Genomic DNA, 16969 nt, shown 5'->3' with positions numbered 1-16969 from the left:
TGTTGTCCCCCTTCCCAGTTTCCCCTCCACAAACTCCTTATCCCATCTCCCCTCCCCCTGCCTCTATGAGGGAGCTTCCCCCTCCACTCCTGACTTACTGCTCTAGTATCCCCCCGTGCTGTGGCATCAAGCCTCCACAGGACCAATGGCCTCCTCCCCTTCCACTGATGCCAGATAAGGCCATCCTTTCCCACATATGCAGCAGGAGCCATGGGTCCATCCATGTGTGCTCTTTGGTTGGTGGTTTAGTCCCTGGGAGCTCTGCAGTTAGTTGATGTTGTTCTTCCTATGGGATTGCAATCCCCCTCAGCTCATTCACTCCTAGTAGTATATTAGTTTATTTTCTATTGCTGTGATAAGACACTATCACCAAGGCAATGTATAAAAAAATAGTATTAGCTGATCATGGTGATGCAGACCTACAACCTAGCACTCTGGAGGCAGAGGCAGGTGGATCTCTGTGAGTTCTCAAGGCCATCCTGGTTTACATTCTGAGATCCAGGATAGCCAGGGCTATGCAGAGAGACCCAGAGCTACAAACAAAAACAAAAGATAAAACAAATAGAAAAGAAAGAAAGGAAGGAAGGAAGAGAAAAAGAAAGAAAGTGCTTAACTGGGCTTTTATTTTATTTTCAGAGGGTTGGAGCTGTAGGGGCAGAGCAAAGTCTGAGCTGGTATCTTGATCTGAAATCAGGAGGCAGAGAGAACATACTGGGAATGGCAGGAGTCTTTTGTAACTGCAAATCCCCCACCCCCCACGTGACACATCTCCTCCAATTAGATCACACTTCTCATCCTTCCTAAGCAGTTCCACAAACAGGGGTGGGGGGGTGGGGGGTAGGGGGTGGGGTGGTGGTGGTGAGAGAAACGGACCAAGAATTCAAATATATGAACCTATGGGGATATTCTCATTCAAACTATCACAAGTGGGTTGGGTATAGAACAGGCAGAACATCAGCATCCCCTCCCTCCCTCCCTCCCTCCCTCCCTCCCTCCCTCCCTCCCTCCCTCCCTCCCTCTATCTCTCAGTCCCTCCCTCCTCCTTTTCTTCCTTTTGGTTCCATCTTTCTAAAAATTCTCTACAAAACATCACTTCTACTATGTGTGAAGGGAAGAAGGACCCACATGCTCAGTGTTTTGCCTAGCTAAAGAGAACAGGAGTTGAGTGTGGTAGCACATGCCTGTTACCCCAGTACTTGAGAGAAGGCTAAGGGTAAATGAAGTAGCAGGAGGAGTATAAATTGTAGGAAGCCTGGGCTACATAGTGAAATCTTGTTTCAAAAACACAAGGGCAAGGGGAGAGCAGGGGTGGGGGTGGGGGTGGGGGTGGGGGAGATCTAGTAGTAATTACGTCTCTACTCTCTATTCCCTGTATACAGAATTATATGGTATGTGTTTTGGGGTGCCAGCTATGGTTCCTCATTTTCGGCTTCCTCCCGCTCAGGATACCCTGATGCTGCTGCATGCTGGATTGGATCTTAGTGTTACAGCTCTTTCAGGTGAAGGCCTTCTCTGACGCTCTTCAATGAAACAGCTCTCTTGAATGATCTTAGTTTTTACACACATTTTTATTTGGGGTGGGCTTGTACACACACATACTTTACTCAGGGTGAACCCAGGGTGTATATGGACCTTGGAAAGGTGGGAAACAGTTTTGGGGGTAAATGAAAATCATTGGTTTTAAAGTTTTAAAGTTCTGGGAATGCCTCATTTGTATGGTGAGGCATTCCAGGAATCCCAGGTCCTTGCTGGGCAGGGTTTTCCTGGGGGATATTGGGGGGCCGGAATTGGACCTGTAGGTCTGCCAAGGACCACTCGACCTTCCCCAGCTCGGAGGGTGTTTGTTGGGGTTTGGGTTCCTCAGACAAGAGCAGAGAAGGGGAAGTCCTACTGGTGAAGGGATTTCTTCATTTTGCAGTGAGCTCTGAGAAGCTATCCTGTCATGGTAGACTTTGACCTTAATTATCAGGGTTTCACCACACAGAATCACAGATGTGAGAGTCTCTTTGAAATGATACCAGACACAGGTGATAGTTCTGATGGACTGTGGTCTCTACAAATAGGGCCTCATCGTCAAAGGTCCCACTCTGATTTTCTTTCCTCAACAATAGGAATATTTTTGTTTTAACCATGAATGTTCTGTTCATTTTGCTGTGGCATTAGAGGAAAAAAAAACCCACATAATATCCAGTACCATGACTTCATGAATATTATTGCTAAGAATATATCCTTTCAATAAGATTATGAGTTGATTGAAACAAAAATATCCAGTAAATCTTAGTGCAGGTGGCAAGAGGATACAGCTCCCTTCCTCTATTAAAAATGCCAGTGAAGTTGTAATATTAAAGGTTGAAGTTCAAGATATGCTATTTCGCTAAAACCAGATACATGTAAAATAGCCCTGGGTCTGGAATGGATCTGAGCTGGTGTGGTCCTTTACAGCCCTGAGCAGTCTGTCAGTAGCTCTTTCAAGGAGAAGGGGATGGAACCCTGCTCTCTGCTGCTTGCTTCGGGCCCCTTTAATTCAGCCAGCTTGGTGGCTTCTTGCCTCCCTGGTCTCTGGTTCCTGTTGGAGCCTGCTTGCCTGGGTCTACCTCTTCCCCAGAATTCCCATGCAGCCTGGATTCGTGCTTGAAGCCCAGCTTGGAGGAAGCTGTTCAGTGGTCCCTGCCCTCAATTCTGTGTCTCCTTGGGAAATAAATCTCATTCCGGGCCCATTCGTTTTCATTCTCTGGACTAGTGTTCTTTTACACATATCTCTTGCTCTGTCTCTAAGCTGCTATGAGACAGAAGAAGGCTGGAATGGTTTTAGAGACGTGTGCATCTGCTTGTGAATTACTGTCTTGGAGAAGAATAATCCAGCTGGCTCTAGGGAGGGAAGGAGACCTGTGGAGCAGAGCTGCGCTAGCCAAACACATCAGGACTGCTGTCCACCTTTAAAGTCATGAAGAATGATGCATTATTGTTCTTTTACACCATTGAGTGTTGGGTGGCTTGTTACACAGCAGTAGCTGACTGATGTATGGACGCAAAGCAGCATGCAGGTCCTACCCTGGGACTTACCCAGACCTAGAGTGGAATGATTACATAAATGGAATAGGTCACGTCTGAGTTTTCATGAGCATGCTCACTGTTGTACCAGTAACGTTATCGTGCCTAGCACTGGGGAGGAGCGGGTAGTGAGGGCAAATGGCGTCTAAGGAGCAATCTACAGCTCTCATCCACAAACTACACTATCTCTCCCCTCCTACTTTATAGAGCTGGGGCAAAGAAGACAGGATGAGATTTAGAGATGCCTATGGTCCTAGGGACAGTGGGTAAATGCCAGGTCACATGGCCCTGCTAGTGGTAAAGCTTGGAATTCTCATGTCTCTGGGACTCTAGGCTTCTCTTGTGTGTCACAGATGGCAATGCTCTCCACATTCTTTTCAACGACCCTGCTGCTCTTTGCTAGCTCATCGGAACTCTTCTGCCAAGCTCATGTAATTTTCTTTCCGGAAAGTCACGATCCTCAGAGGGCTCCAGTGTATGTCTTGGTAAGCTGACATTTGACATTGCTAGTGCTTCTCCTACAGATGAGGTGTGAGAGTTTTCAGTTCAGCTACCACATAGGATTCTCCAGGGGAAAACATGGGACAGATGGGGGTCCTGCGTATGGAAATGCATGCAGAAGCAGGGGCACACGGTGGGAGGTGGCTCAGGAAGTTAAGGTTATGGTTTGAATTAGGAATGTCTCCCATAGGCTCATGATTTCTTGGCTTGGTCTCTAGTTGGTAGTTGTATTTCGAAGGCCCTGGAGCTTTTAGGAGGTGGAGCCTGGCTGGTAGAAGCAGTTCACCAGGACTTGGTCTTTGACGGTTATATCTACCCTTAACTCTGAGCAAAGCTTCAGGATTCTTTTCCACCAGCATGGAGTAGCGACATGTCCCTATCAGCATGAGCTGTCTCTGTGTATTCATGATGGACTGAGAAACCCCTGCAACCAGGAGCCCAGACCAACCCTTTCTTTCTAAAACTGCAAAGTAACTTATAAACTTAGGAAGGCTGAAAAGTCTTTTGTTTTGTTTTGTTTTTTTCTGAGATGGGATTTTCTCTGTATAACCCTGGCTGTCCTGGAACTCACTTTGTAGACCAGGCTGACCTCGAACTCAGAAATCTGCCTGCCTCTGACTCCCAAGTGCTGGGATTAAAGGTGTGTGCCACCACCGCCCTGCAGCTGAAAAGTCTTAAGATGGGCTACCTTAGGCCTGAGAACCAGGATGGCCAGCCAGTGGCCTATTTCAGTGTGAATCAGGATCTCCAGTGTCCAAGGGCAAGAGAATGAGATGCCTAGGCTTAAGAAGGGAGAGTAAACTGGTCCTTCAACCACCTAGGAATGGAGATCAATGGGCTGTGTCAACTCGACTACACTTGGAATCCTCATTTTCTTTTTTATGACGTCTGGGGGTGCTGGGAACTGAATTTGGGCCCCCTGAAAGATCATGGCTCACTCTTAACCACTGAATCATCTCTCCAGCCCTGCTTTTCTTTTTTAATTATGTGTATTCTGGGTGGGGGTTTTGCGCATGTGAAGACGGTGTTGAGTCACTAGAGCTGGAGGATCCAAAATCGTCACCTGAAAGAACAGCAAGTGCTCTTAGCTTTGGCAACATCTCTTTTAGCCTCAAGGGACTCTCAATTTTGAGTGAATGTTTGAGAAAGTTTCCAGAGAGGTTTAACTGAGAGATCTGTACTAAGAGTCCTATGGATTGGGGTTCTAGACTGGATGAAAAGGGAGAAAGTCAGAAGCCAGCTGGAAGGTAGCATCCGTTTCTCTGCTTCTTGATCTGTAGAGATGTGAAGATCCTATCCCATGCTTCTGCTGCCATGAACTCTGTCATGCCTTCCCCTGACAAGAAGAGCTGCCTAAAACATACATGCCTACTTGCTCTCTCAAGGGTTGGATTCTTTAAGGAGGTATTGATAGAACGAAGGAGAACTTTCTTTGAAGCCTCCAAAAGCCTGTATTTGTATAGCGTGATGTGCCCTCTTTATAGCAACCACTTTAGATACAAATTCATATCCGTAGACTGGAGCTGGGATTGGGGGCCAGCCTTCTGTAGCACAGGGTCTGTGGTGATCTGGGGCTAATCCCATCAAAGAGGAGTGGAGGGTAAGGAGCTGTCCTTGGACATTTCAGGGGTGGAGTGGCAAGCCACACCAGATATATATTTTACTTTTGGGTTGCTGTGACTGACAGAAACAATGTAAGGGAGGAGACGTTACCATTGTCCTGTAGTTGGCTCACCATTTGTCCTGTAAGTGCTGTTGGTAAACTGCATGTGCTGCTTGCTGAGAGCAGGACAGACTCTCCCTACCTCAGATTCACCCAAGTTTATCACTCATGTCCTTGGAGACACTTTCTTGGGGCAGGCTGGCCTCTGTGCTTCTGTGACAGGGAGAAAGAACAAACAGCTATAATAGCACCCTTGAGGACAGATAGAAGGCGAACCGTTTCTAATGGAAGTTACTATCGTCTATCCTGTGACTGCCCGAGGTGGGGAGGAGAAATAGGAAGCTCATTGGTGGGGTGAACTCTCTGCTCTAGCTGGAAACATCCCAAACAGAGCTCCAGCCTTTTGGACAGACTCAGCCCAGTCTTTCTGGGGCATGTTGTAAGTGCTCAAGTTGATGTTATCTGTCTGCTGTTTGCTGCTGATTTTATTCTTGCTTGCTTTCCCGCTCTGGTTACCCTAGATAGTTCTGCTAGACGTCGTAAGGGCCTGATTTATTTTGTTCTCTATCTGCTTCTTGCTACATGTTCTTTTGCTTTTGCTTGATACATGTCTAAAAATGCACTCAAACATAAACAAATCTATCCTAGATCACTTTCTGTAGGGAATGCCATTCCAGAGGATTCAGTGTATTATGGCAGGGAGGCATGGCCTGCCTCAGTTTACTTCACAGCTGAACAAGAGGCAGAGAGTGACAGGTAGTATCCAGGGATGCTATACCAAAGACTTACCCCACTGACCGACTTCCTCCACTTAGGTTCTACATTCTAAACGACATACTAAATTCCCCACCCCCTCACTTTTCAAGACAGGGTTTTTTTGTGTAGCCTTGGATGTCCTGGAACTCACTCTGTAGACCAGGCTGGCCTCAAACTCAGAGATCTGCCTGCCTCTGCCTTCCAGATTCTGGGATTAAAGGTGTGAGCCACCACTGCCTGGTACATCCTAATTTTTAAGTATCCTTCCAAATTAGTACTACCTGTTAGGGACCAAGTATTGAAACACATGGGGTCAGTTCATATTCAAAGCCCAGCACTAGAGAAGTAGCTTCTGCGGTGCCCTAGGAGTCAGGGATGCTGCTATTGGCGGGAGGCAAGATGAGTGCTCAGAGTTTGACTGTGTTTCAGAGGTTGCTGCATCTGCAGGGAGAGAAATTCATATTTACCATCTTCCCCAATCGTCCCTGCTTTTTCTTTCTTGATGCAAGTGATCAAAGGATGGATGTGGACTTGGGAGCTGGAACAGAAGTGGAAGATAGGGGCAAACAGACCCACAGAGGGCCAGAATTCTGCAGGTGCCTGCCAGCCTGTTCCTATACACACAATACTGAGGTAATAGGATCTATGCCTATTGTCCGGGCTTGGGATAGAGTTAGGACAAGGCCACAAGGTAGACTAGAGGACTGCCACAAACAGAGGCTGCACAAAGGGCTAGGGGGAGGAAGTGAGTCCAAGAGATTTATTCAGCTCAGGCTGGCCTGGAACTTGCTATGTGGACCAGGCTGGCTTCAAACTCACAGATACCCTCCTGCCTCTGCCTTCAAACTGTTGGGGATTAAAGGTGTGCTCCCTGCTCCAGCTTCCAATTTTTAAAATACTGAGTGGAACAGGGATGGGGATTTAGCTCAGTTGGTAGAGTGCTTGTCTAGCAAGTCCAAAGCCATGCATTTGGTCCCCACTGTTAAACAAAACACCAGAATTATAAAATACATGGGATAGGGCAGCAGCTGTTGTTGAAAAATGTGCTACACAGTGCATACGTAGTAACATAGTAATATTAATACTGCAGCTTAATATATGTAAGGAAAATTGTAATGTGTACAGTAATTAATACATACGCAAAAATATAGTTGTATATTGTGCATTTTAGCTCATTAAACCACATTAGTTCATTAAAAGGCATGGGAAACAGCTGAATTTGATAAAATTAAATGAGCTTATGAAACAGTCTCAGTGCTCATATTAAGTTCCTACCACCACAGGCAGCGCCAAGCGAATTGGGACCCACTATCCCGCCGCCTCTCATCCTGTGCAGGGGTCCTGAGCGGCTCAGCCTCCACCCCACCCGGAGGCCCTGTCCCCGCCATAGCCCCGCCCCCTAGGGCGGAGCTTGAGAGCTTCCCGGCGTGCTGCGCGGGCGGGGCGAGGGGCGGGGCGTGCGCGGAGGCGCGGCAGTCGCGGGACGCTAAGCTGGGCCCGGTTGCGGGAGAAGAGCGTGGCGCGCCTGGTGTAGGGCCTGCTGCTCCGAGGCGGCGGCGGCGGCGGCGGCGGCGGTATGCGCGTGTGAGATGCGGCCGCGGGTAGCCCGGACGCGAGCGGCGGCCCCCGGGGCAGCGGCGAAAGTGAGCGCGGCCTCTTCAGAGAGAGGCGTGCAGTGCATGAGGGCGAGCGCGCGGGCGCTGGGCATCCGCCGGCCACGCCGTCTCCATAAACACTTGTTTAGGACTTGTTCGCCTCGCTGAGGCTGCGGCGCCGGGCATGGAGCCCCCGTCCGAACCCGAGCCCGAGCCCCAGCCCCTTGCAGAGGCCTCAGCCGCCGCTCCGCTGCGCGCACCAGAGGTGGCGCGGCTTCGCGAGGAGCAGGAAAAGGTAACAGGCCGCGCTTGGTTCCGGCCCTGGCCGGCTTCCGCATGTGGCCGCGACACTCTGAGCAACCTCTAATGCGGCCAGCCCTCTGCGTGAAACCGAGATCCCCACGCGCGAGCTGCGCAGCCTCGGGCCGCGGGGACCACGGGAGAAACTTTTGTCACGTGCATTTGTTGTCTTTTGTCGGTGGCCCTTTGACCTTCCCCGGAAGGGATGCGGGGATGTGGGGAATACAGAGGATGCAGGGGATAGGATAATCGGTTGACCCTGAACTGAGAGAGCAATTGTTGGGACTAAATAAAAATACGTGTTTTTTTTTTTTTCCTTTTTGGTTCGGGGATTACACTGTGAACAGAAGTGGTCACTCTTTTTACCCCTTAGCTATTTATTATCTAAACGTTGGTACAATGCGCGCGTGCGCACACACACACACACACACACACACACACACACACACACACACACGAGATATCCTTATTTGATTGAGCGTCCAAGTTTGACTACGTTGGTGATGATGCACTTCCTGTGCAATCCAGCTCTTAGGTTTAGTAGTCGACAAGAGAGAAGGCCTTTGTTAAATTTTAACTTCAAGCCTTTATTAAACAAGGCTTTCCCCACTTTTTTTTTTTTTTTTTGATCTACCAGAGGAGAGGAGAATGCTTAGAATCTCCGAATGGGAATTATTATATATTTTTTTTTATAAGGAAATGTTATGTAGTTAAGAACTACAGCTCGATTGTTAAATGTGAAATTGTCCTGTGGATTCTGTAGGTTTTCAAGTTGATTCTCCTGACGTGCCTTGAAATTCTTTGAAAAGCGACATTTAATTTGCTTAAACGTCACATGTCCTGTTGCCAGAGTGAGGTATTAATAAAGGTTTAGGAAGTTGCATAAACATTTGAGAAGCTCTATTTTTCTATATTTAAATATTTTTGCGTGTAAACTTTATGTTATTTATTTGGAATTTACTCCTGGAGAATTGTACATGCAGTCAGTTAAATCTATTTCGTCCCTTCAACTTAACTCCCTTTCCCTCCCACACATCCCCCTTCCAACTTCATGTCCTTTTTTTTTTTTTTTTTTTTTTTAAATATCTCAGTCCAGCTAGTGCTTGCCCATATGTGTTAGATAGAACCATCCAAGGAGCACGGGCACCACAAATCCCATGTGTCAGTCTTTGTCCCTTAGCTGTTGTCAACTTCCAGTAGCTCCTCAGTTAAGGGTGGATCTTGGGAGCTCCTATTTCATGTAAGCTTGAATTTTTGCTATGAAACCCAAACTCCTTTTTATTCATATACCTATGTAAAACTTTTCATGAAATGTGGTTAGAAAAATTGCTGAGGTTAACTATATGAAAGTTTTTCCTAGGTCCCAAGAAATCCCTTTTGGCTTAGAAACCACCTGTTAACAGATTGTAGGAGTCTTTCATACTTTGGTTAGCTCCTGCTGCTGCTGCTTTATATATATATATATTTTTCCCCGTTTTTCCCTAATACATAATACAACTGTTGGATTTTAAACTTGTTCTTAAAGATGAGAGTTTAAAAGTTAACCTAGTTTAATTTAAATCACAAGACGTATTTGCTTTTATTGATTTATATTTTTATTTATTATGGTTCTAGGAGAGCTATATTATCAGTCAACTTTTTAATTTTTGAAACATGTTCTTTTTAAGTTGCCCAAGCTGGCCTTGAACTCCCATTGTAGCCCAGCCTGGACTTAAAGCTGTAAGCCTCTAAACTCAGCCTTCTAAGTAGGTGGGATTACCTGTGGCATCAGACTTGACTTCATCTTAATTTTTTTTTAAAAGGAGAAACAGATTTTTAAAAAGGAAAATAGAGGAAAATAAGAAAGAAAGAAAGAAAGAAAGAAAGAAAGAAAGAAAGAAAGAAAGAAAGAAAGACAAACCAAAACAAAGCCCTACATATTGCCTCCTTGTTAATTTTGACCAAATTGTGAAGTGTCCCAGGGTAGCTGGTACCACTGCCTCTAGCCCATATGGAAAACACTTTTGCTTGTGAGTAATGCTGATCAGCATCTTTGCTTCCCTGTGTCATTTTTAAAAGGGAGAGCCTGGGTTTTATTCTGATGTTAGGGTGAATGAAATACGAAGGGTACTTTGGGGTGTTCTGAACAGCTTATTGTGGTTAGTATTATATTTGAGCGAGTACCTGTCTTGGGTGCTAAACTCAATAGGAGACTGAGTGTTTTCAGTGGATGTGGACTTCAATACCTTTGTCAGTCACATCTTGTGTTAATGTTAAGTTGGCATACAAATTAAATGTGCATTTCTGTTTGGGTTAGGTAAAATGCCTCCCAGTTTATAAGAAAGCCCTTCAGTATTTACTTAACAGACTATTTACATAATAGAAAAATCTGCATTGGTAGACAGGAGAGTCACAAGGGCTTAACAAGACACCCTGGTTAGATGCCTGTGCTTTATTTAGAGTTTTGCACAGGAGAGCTTTGCTTTGTAAATAGTGAGTTAGTAATTTTGTGAGGGACTTTACTTAGGTTTTAAAGCCCACTCATTTTAACAGTCCTGCAGTCTGTGGTATGAAAGTAGAAGCATTAAAAGTGTCATAGTAGCTTTGTGTGAGTGGATACTTACTACCCTTTGTCAGCCATAGCCTTTCCCTGTTCATGAGAGGGAATTAAACTGTCAACAGAATGACTTTTTGGTTTGATGGCGGTACCTACTTTGCTGGCTTTAGCTGCAGAAAGGGACCTGAGTTCCTCACATAGAGGCTTAGAACCTGGCTTGAGAAGGACTGTAGATAATGCTTAGTTGTTGTTGCCCTTGTTTCCTTGAACTCCCACTAAGTGGTCCAGGTTTTATCCTGGTCTCTCCTTATTTGGTTCTGCTTGATACTGGAACACTGACTCTGAGAAGGAAATTATGGCAGCTTGAAGAAAAGGGTAAACAATATGTATACCATCCGCAGTGAGTGACAGCATCTGAGGAGAATGGGTAGGGTCAGGGTCAAGTTCATTAGCACTTTCTCATTTTCATCTACACAATCAGTGGTGAAACAGTCTTACCCCCCCCCTTTTTTTTTGTTAAAATTTTTGTTTATTTCTTTTTTTCTTTTTTCTTTTTCTATTCTTTTCTTTTCTTTTTTTTCTTTCTTTCTTTCTTTTTTTTTCTTTTTTGAGACAGGGTTTCTCTGTATAGCCCTGGCTGTCCTGGAACTCACTTTGTAGATCAGGCTGGCTCAGACATCTGCCTGTCTCTGCCTCTCAAGTGCTGGGGTTAAAGGCGTGCGCCACCACTGCCTGGCTTTGTGTTCATTTCTTTTTCCATTTCTTTCCCTCTTTTTCTTTTTTCCTTCCTCCTCTCCATCTGTCCGTCCCTCCCTCCCTCCCTCCTTTCTTTTTTTTTTTTCAAAAACCAATGTCTCACGAGCCATGCTGGCCTTGACCTAGAATGGTGTGAGCTCCTTCCTGGTTGTGCTGCCCCAGCCTCCCTGTCGGAGTCAGTGAGACGGCTTTGCTCCCCCTGTCTCCATCTCTAGGGGCATGTGCAGCCAGGGAGTCTTTAACTGTTAAGTTGGCATTCAAAGTCATGATGGATTTTATTATGGTGTATTTATCCTTCCCCTTCATCCTTTTTTGATCTGGCAAGACATGTAAGAAGAGTTCCTGTGGTTTGGTTAGAATGGGAAAAACCTGAACGTCCTACATTGGAGAGTTGGTTAAATAATCATGCGTAACTTAGACAGGCATGCAAACTGTGGAACAGTAGGTAGGGTGTGATGCGGGTCCTGTTTTGCTTAGGCACTTATATAAATACTTACTTTATATAAAAAACTACCATAGAAGGATGATGGTAGTATTTTACCTAAAAGTTTATAAAATTAGAAAATTTCAGTTTTTCAATAAAGGTGTTGAAACTTAATTTTTGTGCTAACAAGTTTGTCATAATATCTTTACTTGCTAACCTGTTTCTAAGCAAGAAAATTAACTATTAGGTAGGTTTTGAATACCAGTTACTTAGATTTATTTCTTAGTTACTCTAGTGCTCATTAAATTTATCGAAAACATTGCCCAGGTAGTTTCTTTTTATTTTTTCCTTCCCTCCTTAAGGATTTTGCTTAATTTTTCCGACAAAAGATAAAAAAGAGAGAAACTCAGACTAGCTTTTTATATTTAATTTTGTTTTTTGAGGCAGGGTCTTAGTATATAGCCCAGGCTAGCTTTGCTAGTACAGCCTTTTGCCTCAGCTTCCTCAGTACTGGAATCCCAGGTCTGCTACCAAACTGTGTAGATCAGTGTTGTGAAGTACTTATATAACATTTTGGTAGAAAGATGTCCACTTCATGGAGTTTATGAGGACTGGGTTCCCCTCCTCCCTATCACTAGTGACAAGACTGTGATGAAGTAATTTGGGCTCCTCTATGCTGCCTCCTACCCCGCAGACATCAGTGACAAAATTCTGGTGAGGTATTTCAGTCTACTCTGTGCAGGTTTCTTGCATGAAAGTCTTGTTAAATTGACTTCTGTCACGATTGGCATTATGTTGAAATGTTGGCTTCTTGGCTGAGGCCATATTGCTGGGCTATCTGATTCATATCTCTAGATACTCTTATGTTTTGCTAGTGGAGCTATAGTGAAATTTATTATCTGAAAGAACTAGGGTGCAGTGTGCTTCCTTAGGTTCATTTCCAGGACAGCAGGACGATGGGGAAGATCAGCAGGATAATTTCTTTACCACTGAGGGCCTGAAGTAATTATCTCTTGGAATTTGAACTAGTTAATGCTCTCCTTATACCAGAGTCTTGGAGAATTAAATGCGGCAGAAATAAATATTTTAATCTTTTTTTAAAGCAGAACATCTACTTTAGCTTAATGGAAGATTTTCATTTTTGTCTTGGTAAATTCCTGTTGGTTTAAGGAGCTCTGTCAGCCAGCTAGTGCAGTAGTTGGAACCCACGCCATAGGATGCAGTCACTTAACACTTGCTGAGTGTGCCAGCCAGTGTGTTGTGCTGAACCAGAGTTTCAAATGAAGAGGCCACTGGAGTGCAGACATGCAAAAGGCACGTTTACCTGTCTGATGATAAGTGATTGATAAGGATAAGCAGAAAGGAACAGGAGGCAAGGACTGGTGGGGGATGCTCCTTATATAAGCAACCTGTCAGAGTGTAGTGCAGTTTCATTAAAGCAGAAACCTCAGTTAAGTGGAGGTGAGCCTGTGTGGAAGACATTTTTGAGTAGAGTTTTATGCAGATAGGAGTGAGTCAGGCTGAGAGCACTGGCAGGTCTCTTTACTAAAGGGTTTTGAGTTTTATTTTTGCAAGAGGAGAACCCATTGGAACACATTTGAGACTTAAGTTCTAAATATCCTTTTGTCCTGCATGTGTGAAGAAGGGAGGTCCAGGCTCACATAACAGGGAGTCTATTCTGTTTAGGCCAAGCATTGTGCTGGATATTTATATAGTTGATGTTGGAGTCTTCTTGAGTTTCCCAGGTGAATAATTGGAGCTGTTTGTAGTTTTTGCCTGGTCCATCTCATGGGGTATTTCTGTCTTTGGTTCTGCTTACATTGCTGTTTGCAGAAGTGGTTATACCAGTTTACATGCCTGCCAGCTGTGGTACACGGTCCAGCATCTTTGCATTTTTAATTACTCTAACACCTTTGGTGGTATCCATCTCTTTCATAATTGCTAGTCAGTTTAGTGATGACTGACGTTGATTATCTTTTCAAGTGTATTTGAGCAGTTTTGACTTTTAGCTTTTTCAAAGGTTTTTCAAACCTACTGGTTGCTTTTCTACTTTCTATGGGGGATAGTTTTCATATTCTAGTTGATTCGTAGTAGCTGTTCATATATTTTTGATATGAGTGCATTTTCAGTTATGGACTCTTAAATTTCTTGCTGGTCTGAGGCTTGAGTTAACGTTCTGTAATGTCCTTTGATGGCCTTGAGTTCTTTTTTTTTTAAGATTTATTTAACTTTTTAAAAAATCTAAAAAATTTTATGCTTATTACTACTTTGCCTGCATGTCTGTCTGTCTGCCTGTGTTAGGGTGTCAAATCTCCTGGAACAGAAGTTACAGTTGCAAGCTGCTATGTGGGTGCTGGGAGTTGAACCCGGGTCCTCTGGGAGAGCAGCCAGTGCTCTTAACTGCTGATCCATCCCTCCAGCCCTTAAAGATTTATTTATTTATTTTATGTATATGAGTAAACTGTAGCTGTATAGATGGTTGTGAGCCTTCATGTGGTTGTTGGGAATTGACTTTAGGACCTCTGCTCGCTCTGGTCAGCCCCGCTCCCTCCGGCCCAAAGATTTATTTATTATTATAAATAAGTACACTGTAGCTGTCTTAGACACAGCAGAAGAGGGCGTCAGATCTCATTTTGTTTTTTTTTTTGTTTTTTTTTTTTTTTTTTTTTTTCTTTCGAGACAGGGTTTCTCTGTATAGCCTGGCTGTCCTGGAACTCACTTTGTAGACCAGGCTGGCCTCGAACTCAGAAATCCGCCTGCCTCTGCCTCCCAAGTGCTAGGATTAAAGGCGTGCGCCACCACGCCCGGCTCCAGATCTCATTTTGGATGGTTGTGAGCCAACATGTGGTTGCTGGGATTTGAACTCAGGACCTTAGGAAGAGCAGTCAGTGCTCTTAACTGCTGAGCCATCTTGCCAACTAGACCTTGAATTCTTGATTTTATTTCTTTTGTTGTTAGTTTGTGTTTGTTTGATTGGGAATGGAACTCAGGATTGTCCCCATGTAGGCAAGAGCTTTACAACTGCGCTCCAGTCCTGTTTTTAAGACATCATTTCTACTCATGTTCTGGGCATACCCTCTTAATATGCTACCTTGCGTTGAGACCAGCAGTCTGTTCATTATTGATTTGAGTACTCTTAGGAATTGAGGCAGTTTTACTTTGGATTTAGGGGTTTAGTTCACTAGGATGATTTTTTTTTCCCCACTTCTTGTCATCTTGGTTATGACAGGTGATGGGTGTATTTGTTTCTCAAATTTGTTCTGATGGCTTTGTTATTCTTGCAGCCAAAATTATTCTGTTGTAATCATTATGGCTTTCTAAGTTGTCTTCCCCCAAATTATTTATTGCTCAGTGTGTGTTGTCACATGCATGTTTTGATGTGTATGTGAGGTCAACACTATTGTGGAGTTGGTTCTGTCTACCTGTACAGTCATTTTCAGAATAGAGCTCAGGTGGTCAGGCTTGCTTGGCAAATGCCTTTAATCTGCTGAGCCATCTCGCTCGTTGGCCCAAGGAGTTCTCTTGATACCTAGTAGTGGATATTTAGTGGAGTTACTCAAGATTGCCTTGTTTTGCAAAGTCATTTTGCTTTTGCTTGTTTTCCTGCCTTTGGCACTATTAGGCTCTTTATGTAAGAGCAAATGTAATTTATGTAGTGTTCCTCAGGAATAACTATCTAGAATAACATTAAAGGCTGAGGTGATGTTTATTGTGGATATGCCCGCTCTTTGTCTTTCAGTAGTGCTGGAGATCTAACCAAGTGTTTTGTGTGAGCTTTATCACATTGAGTTACGTCCCACAGTGCTTTTTAGTTTTCTATTTTGAGGCAAGATTTTGTTAGCTAACCCAGGATGGTTTCAAACTTGCAGTCCTCCCGTCTTCGCCAAGTAGGTGAATTAGAGACATGTACCAATGTGCCTGGTTTATATTTGCTTCTTACCAGATAAAAGAAATTTCCTTATAACAGCTTTCTGAGAGCTTTAATGATTGAATATTGAAGTTTAGAAAATGCTTTGTTCTGAGTTGAAAAATTACAGGTAACTTATTGAAAGGAGCCTATTTGATAATTCCGATGTTGAAGTTTTTTTTTTCTTTGTTTTGAGACAGGGTCTTCCACTGTAGCCCAGATTGGCCTAGAACTCTTAAGCCTTCCCAGTGTGGAGGAGGCTGTACTAACCAGCAATTTTCCTCTCCCATTAAATAGATTTTATCTTATTTTATGCATATGAGTGTCTTGCCTGCATACATGTGCGCATAATCCCAATGAGATGAAGAAGGCCATCAGATCCCCTGGGACTGAAGTAATAGAGGGTGCTGGGAACTGAACCAGGGTCTTGTGCAAAACCAGGAAGAGCTTTTTTACCCATTGAACCAGCTCTCCAGCTCTTCTATTTTCAAGGAAGCCAGAGTTGTAAAAATATGTGCTATGCAGTGTGAGATACATTTTGTAGGCGGGAGGAGCTCAGTCCTTACTGCTTGCAGTTCTGTTTTCCTTGGAAACAGTTGTTCTTGGTGCGTTGTGTTATGTTAGTCGTGAGCCGTGATAAAAGATAACCTAGGCCCCGGATTCAGAGTTGTTAGATGCAGTATTTCAAGGTGGGGAACTTCCATTCTCGTTGTATCTATATCTTCTCTAGATTAGAACAAAATTGATTTATGGCCTAGAATGTAGGAGGTACAGAGTGAAGGAGGTGCCTAGAATCTGTTTGGTGGTTGTATTTGGTTTCATCTGTGTTTGAAAATGAGGTCTGGACTGTGTTCAGCTATTAAGAGTGTGTGTTGTTGCCAGGTGTGGTGGCACACGCCTTTAATCCCAGCACTTGGGAGGCAGAGGCAGGCGGATTTCTGAGTTCGAGGCCAGCCTGGTCTACAGAGTGAGTTCTAGGACAGCCAGGGCTACACAGAGAAACCCTGTCTTGAAAAACCAAAAAAAAAAAAAAAAAAAAAGAGTGTGTATTGTCCTTTTAGGACATAGGAATTTGGTTCCAGACTAAAAACAACTGCATTCAGGTGTACACAAATACAGAAAACAAAGATTTTACAAATGAACTTCTATATAGTTAAGAGTAGCTATTTGGTACAGAGTCTGTGGGATTTCACAATGGATTTAAAATTTTAAAAAAATTTAATATTTTTTATGTAGGAGTATTTTGCCTGAGTGCATGTTGGTGCACCACATGTATGGTTTGTGCCAGAAGATAGCATTGGGTATCTTGGAACTGGAGTTACAGATGGTTGTGAGCTGCCATGTAGTTTCTGGGAATCAAACCTGGGTCCTCTGGAAGACCAGCCAGCACACCTAACCTTTGAGTCATTTCTGTCGTTCAGTATTGGCTCTTATACTTTAATTATCAAGTATTTTGTGTGTGTGCATATCCAGGACTGGG

General features: G+C 44.1%; 1 protein-coding gene across 4 annotated transcripts in view; it reads left to right on the top strand.

The window, feature by feature from the left end:
- Nucleotides 1–3406: 3406 nt before the first annotated feature.
- Nucleotides 3407–16969, top strand: part of Uri1 (URI1, prefoldin-like chaperone) — a 63573-nt gene continuing 50010 nt past the window's right edge. The window contains exon 1 of one of the 4 annotated variants that reach the window (XM_006539676.3): nucleotides 3407–3536. In XM_006539676.3, the coding sequence (XP_006539739.2) occupies nucleotides 3411–3536 (126 nt within the window). In that variant the 5' untranslated portion in view covers nucleotides 3407–3410. Of the gene's footprint in view, nucleotides 3537–7402; nucleotides 7862–16969 lie in introns of those variants that run through there. The other 3 variants (XM_006539677.3, XM_006539678.4, NM_011274.5) reach the window with 3 other exon arrangements.

This window comes from Mus musculus, chromosome 7 (genome assembly GCF_000001635.26).
Source record: "Mus musculus strain C57BL/6J chromosome 7, GRCm38.p6 C57BL/6J".
In the NCBI taxonomy this organism is placed as follows: Eukaryota; Metazoa; Chordata; class Mammalia; order Rodentia; family Muridae; genus Mus; species Mus musculus.
This window is presented reverse-complemented; position numbering and strand designations above follow the sequence as displayed.